At 37.0% G+C, this 6,023-nt stretch overlaps 1 protein-coding gene across 1 annotated transcript; it reads left to right on the top strand.

Annotated features, from left to right (window-relative positions):
* The first annotated feature begins 226 nt into the window (after positions 1-226).
* On the top strand, positions 227-799 carry LOC120081061. The gene is made up of 2 exons (XM_039035741.1): positions 227-303; positions 373-799. Exons 1-2 carry the CDS (start codon positions 227-229, stop codon positions 797-799), a joined length of 504 nt encoding a protein of 167 aa, XP_038891669.1.
* Positions 800-6,023: the final 5,224 nt, after the last annotated feature.

Genomic DNA, 6,023 nt, shown 5'->3' with positions numbered 1-6,023 from the left:
GATTCAAATGGGTAAAATTGTGGGGTAATTTAAAAATAGGCCACAAGGTTCACTCCTAAATACCACTGAAATTCCTCGCAATGTGGGGAATTCAGGTAAAGAACAATGTTAGGTGGTGACATTCAGGAGTGGACGCGTCACAAGAGAGACTATGAAAGGAAAAGCAAGCAAAGCTATTGAAACTCAAGAAGAAGCACAATAACATGCCTCTAATGAAAACACTGATATGGAACAGACAAAAGAAGCTCATGAAGAATCAAGAGATGCATCCGTCACAGCTTCTACGTCAAAGTATCATATGAGGTCAGTTTCAACGCTTTCTTGGAATAATGAAACAGCTGCACATCAATGTTTCTTTAATTGAGGTGACAGAGTAGATGCTAGCTTATGCCAAGTTTTGAAAGACATTATATCTAAAAAGAGGAAATTAGGCAATTATGAGGCAGTAGCTCTGACGCAAGATTGCAATACTGCTATTCCTCCAAATATGCAGGACCCAAGGAGTTGCACAATCCCTTGCTCAATTGGTGGAATGGCCTTATGCGATCTTGGAGCCAGCATAAATCTCATGCCACCATCCATTTTTAAAAAGCTGGAAATCGGAGAACTTACACCCATTACAGTCACCCTTCAATTAGCATATCGATCTCTAGTACACCCAAAAATCAAGCTCGAGCATGTGCTTGTCAAGGTGGATGAGTTCATTCTTCTTGCAGATTTCATTATATTAGACCATGAAGCAGATAAAGATGTCCCCATTATTTTGGGACGACCATTCCTATCTATAGAAAGAACTTAGATTTATGTACATAAAGGGGAAATTACGATGCACATCAATGGCCAACAATTAAAATTCAATATCTTGAAAGCGATGAACTATCCAGAGGAGATTGATGCGTGCGAGGCAGTTGTGTTGGAGGATAAATGGCCTGCGAGCAAGTTTGAATTTAATGAAGATATGGAATTGGAAGACGAAGGCATCACATCGCCTGAATCATGTTATGCGGTAAGAGAAATACAAAGAAATTTCGAGCCATTGAGTATGGAAGAAAGGGAAGGTAAGATCAAGCCTTCGCTTGAGCAATCACCTGTGTTGGATTTAAAGGCCCTGCCTACTCACCTTAAATACACATTCCTTGGAGAAGATGAGACCCTGTCAGTTATTATTTCAGCCTCGCTCCCAGAAGAGAAAGAAGTAGCCTTATTAAAAGTCTTGAAGAAGTATATCAAGGAAATTGGATGGACTCTTGCTAATATTAAAGATATTAAGGAAATTGGATGGACTCTTGCTAATATTAAAGATATTAACATATCTTATTGCATGCATAAGATAAGACTTGAAGAAGGGCAAAGAGGATCCGTTGAACCTAAACGCAGGTTTAACCCTGCGACGAAGGAAGTGGTCAAAAACGAAATTATTAAGTGGTTGGACGCAAATATCATTTTTACAATCTCAGATAGCACGTGGGTTAGCCCAGTGCAATGCTGTTAGTTTAAAGAAGCGTGCAACGAAAGAAAAACAGGATCATTAAGCATTATAATTCATTAATTTTGGCTTTAAATTTAACATGCTCATAAACTAAAAAGATAGTTTCAACACTAACCTTTGAAGTACCATTTGAATCACGATCTTCAACTGCAATCTCCTTTTCCTTTGGTTGTGAGCCACCACAAGGTCTTCCTTACTATTTTCTAGGAGCCTTAGATTGAGTTGTGGGATGCAAAACAAGCTGAATTAGGAAATTTTGAGGAGAAGGACTGGTTTATCAGCCTTTTCAAGAACTATTCTTTAACACATTTTTCAGCAAATTTTGCAACTATTGCATCATCATTTCCAACCAGAAATGAGTTTATTTATTGCATGACTTTCATGCAAAAGATTTTATGCATCAATTACAGCTCAAGCTTTGATTTTGAGGTGTAATTTTAAAGTGCAATGTGAGTAACCAGCTTGCTTGAAAATGGAAAAATCCCACTTTGAGATTTTCTCCAATTTTCAATTAATTTCTTTTTTCTTTTTTATTTTGATTTTGATTTTCAAAATCAAAAATTTTTCAATTTTAATTCTTTAATTAAATTTAAGTTTTTATTAGTTTTACAAAAAATAATTAAATAATTAAATTTTATAATAAAATTAATAATAATTAATTCTAATTAATTTAATATCAAATATTAAATTAATTTATCACCAATTCCACTTTCATGAGTCCCTATTCATGAATTTAATATTTAAATAATACTTAAATATTAATCATTCTCCAATTTTGTTTAATTCCAAAATTAAACTTTTAATTATATCACATATAATTACTAATTCCCTTAATTCTAATTTGAACGTTTCAAATCAACTTATCATGCTACTCTTAGGCTAATCTACTTGTGAGCTAGTAGGGGATCTATTTATCTACAGATTATGGGCTCCAATAATTCGTGATTAATTGACTAAACTCTTTACACCAAATTAACTCACATTCGTTAATTACTGGGTCACTCCACTAAAGCCCAGAGTTGCACTCTCCTCACTATAGATATATTGTGCCCACTTAATATAACCATGATTAGTAAGTTAACCCTTCGCAAGTTTTTCATCATAACGATTGGGTCAAATGGTTGTTTTACCCCTGAGGTTACCTCTTATTCCCTAAGTTCTACTGAGTCCCTTTCAGGTTAATGAGAGGGTAGGGTCCCATGTTCAAGACTTAGAGTCAGCACTTAAGGGAACAACCTCTATATTATCCCTGAAAGTAGGTAGGAGTGAATTCCATCTTACACTCTATGTCTCCAGCTATTTACCTGGTCTTACCCCTGAAATGGGATGCTTATTGAGCTGACACTGTTAAGCCAACCGTCTTCTATGCAAATCTAAGTATAATCCCGAATAAACAAGAGTTCATAGTTAGCTTAGGATTAAGGTCAAGTTACCTAGGTCATCGTTTTGAAATTGTCAGTCTTTAATAGTGAATAAATAGGAGTTCATAGTAGCTCAGGATTAAGGTCTTTAAGAGTGACTTATTTCTTAGTCGATCTTGTACAAACTCATTGCCCACTCCTCATGTCACTACATGTATGAATCAGGATCACTTCGTCTGTAGCACTTTACAACTTCTTATAATAACTACAGGGTGGGTCGCATCCAATGTGTTATCAGAATAAGGCACCCAACCATATTCATATACTATAGATCATTTAAACTATTTACTCGAACCTGATCCACTCTTATGTCTCCACATAAAGTTCAGGTACTCATGTAATAGTTATAGATCTTTTAGTTTATTGGATTTATTTCTAAAACGAAATAAGAAATTCATATATTCAATACAACTTTATTGAATTAAACTTCAATAACAACTTTATTGATTCGCAGAATGAATTTATTGTTTACAAACCACGAGTTTTAGGATATAAAACCCAACAAATGTGTCCTAAAAAGGATAAAATGATTGTTGTACCCAATAAAAATAACGAGTGGATACCCATGCGTACAGTCACTGGATGGAGGATATACATGGACTATCGGAAGCTTAATGCGACAACAAAAAATGATCATTTTCTCTTATCGTTCATATTAGATAGTTTAGCGGAAAATGATTACTTTTGCTTCTTAGATGGTTATGCAGGGTATAACCAGATAATGATCGCATCAGAAGACCAGGAGCAGACAACCTTCACATGCCCTTATAGGACATTCACCTTTCGGTCCATGCCATTCATGCTATGAAACATTCTTAGCACCTTCCAAAAGCGTATGATGGCCATATTCTCAGAATATCTCGAAGACTCAGTTGAAATATTCATAGATGATTTCTCGGTATACGACAAGACATACAAAATATGTCTGACAAATCTCGGAAAAATTCTGAAAAGGTGTGAGGACACAAAGTTAGTTCTGAATGGGGAAAAGTGTCACTTCATGGTAACTGAGGGGAATAGTACTTAGGCATCGATTGTCCAAGTCAAGACTTTTTAGTCTGCAGATAATTCCTTAAAGTTTATACATTATAGCAAAAGAAGAAACTCATACATGATTGCAAGTTCTATTATTGAGATGAGCCCAACTTGTATAAAAGAGGCTCTGATCACATTTTTAGACAATGCGTTCCTGAAATGGCATTTCATCGCATTCTCTATCCATTCCATAAGTCGCCCTACGGTGGCCACTTTGGGAGCCAACACACAGCGGTAAAGGTGCTGCAAAGTGGTCATTATCGGCCTACCTCATTCAAAGATGCCCGAGAGTATGTCATCAAGTGCGATAAGTGCCAATGCACAAGAAACATCTTTGAAATGAACGAAAGGCCTCTGAACGTTATTTTGGAGGTTGAGTTGTTCGATGTTTGGGAAATTGATTTTATGGGACCATTTCCACCCTCTAACCCCTACAAGTACATCCTGGTGGCTGTCAACTATGTGTCAAAATAGGTGGAGGCAATTTCATGCTCCTTGAATGATGTGACCACTGTTTCAAAGTTCCTACAGAAGAACATATTCACCCGCTTTGGCACTCCTTGTGCTATTATAAGCAATGAAGGAACTCACTTCATCAATCGAATCATCAGTAAACTACTGATCAAATATAATGTTCATCACAAAATCGCCATAGCTTACGATCCCCTGACAAATGGTCAAGTTGAAGTATCCAAAAAGGAAATTAAAACAATACTGGAGAAAATTGTCAACTCGACATGCAAAGATTGGGCGCTCAAGTTACACGAGGCACTATGGGCATACCATATTGCATTTAAAACACCTACAGAAATTTCCCCATATCTGTTGATATTTGGGAAAACATGTCATTTGCCATTAGAACTTGAACATAAAGCATTTTGGGCCACAAAGAAACATAATTTCAATATGGAAGCTACAGGAGAGGCAAGGAAACTACAATTTCTAGAATTAGACGAGTAAAGATTGCAGAAATATGAAAACACCAAAATTTACAAGGAAAATAAAAAGCATTGGCACGACCAATGCATTTATAAGAGAAATTTTGAAATCGGTAAAAAAGTATTACTTTTTAACTCAAAATTGCATTTGTTTCCAAGGAAATTGAAGCCGCGTTGGTTAAGACCTTTTATTGTTAAGGAATTCTACCCGCATGGAGCAGTAGAGCTGACGAATGAAGATGGTACCAACACATTCAAGGTGGATGGCCAAAGGATAAAAACCTACTAGGGAGGCGATTTCAACCGCGAAAAGACCTCCATTGACCTGGGAAAACCTGAGTGATGAAACACACAGAGTCCCTGCGCGAAGAAGCGATGACATCTTTTTCAGGGGCATCATATCCTTTTTTTTTTATCCTTTATTTTCTGCTCTTATTATTTGTATCTTTGGTAATTTTATACTTTTCTTCTTTCTTTTGCTGTTGTGATCAATGACTGTTGAATAATTTGGATAAAATATGAATAAGAGTTTTGGGTTTTTTCTTATGCGATGAGTGATGCGATGAGTTTGGGGATACGTAGGAATTATCCCGATGCATCCCTATCCAGCTTATTACAGGTGAGGGAACCATACATCAACTTACCATTAGGGTAATGAAGAGATGCACCGCCTGACATTCCATCAAATCTCATTTATTATGCGTGCATCATAATTACCTCGAATCGTAAGTGTGGCCGTTGGTTCGCTTTTCCCACTCTAGTGTCTATTTAAACCTTACCCCTTCGACCTTCCAAAGCTTCATTTAAACCCTAACTCTTTGAAATTCTGAGGCAAATTAATTTTCTTTATGTTATGTTCTTTCCAGCAAACTAAACCTCTCCGACCAACCTATTTCTCCTTAAGTTCCCAGCTTACTTCACCCCAATGGCTCATCAAAGCACTCCTTCCTCTGTCCGTGCCTCCACTCCCTCAACTTTCTACGAAGTAGTCGTTCCGACTTTAAATGTGCAGCCTATTGCTTTTCCAGTCACCTCCGTGCTAGTTTATGCACCACCACCCACGATGGCATCTCCTTCCTCGTTCAGCCCTGTCCTTCTCCGGCCTGCGCTAGCACTATAGCGCTCTTCATCACCTCATGA

Source organism: Benincasa hispida, chromosome 7 (genome assembly GCF_009727055.1).
Source record: "Benincasa hispida cultivar B227 chromosome 7, ASM972705v1, whole genome shotgun sequence".
NCBI lineage: Eukaryota > Viridiplantae > Streptophyta > Magnoliopsida > Cucurbitales > Cucurbitaceae > Benincasa > Benincasa hispida.
The sequence above is the reverse complement of the archived record's forward strand: the minus strand, read 5'-3'. Positions and strand labels throughout refer to the sequence as shown.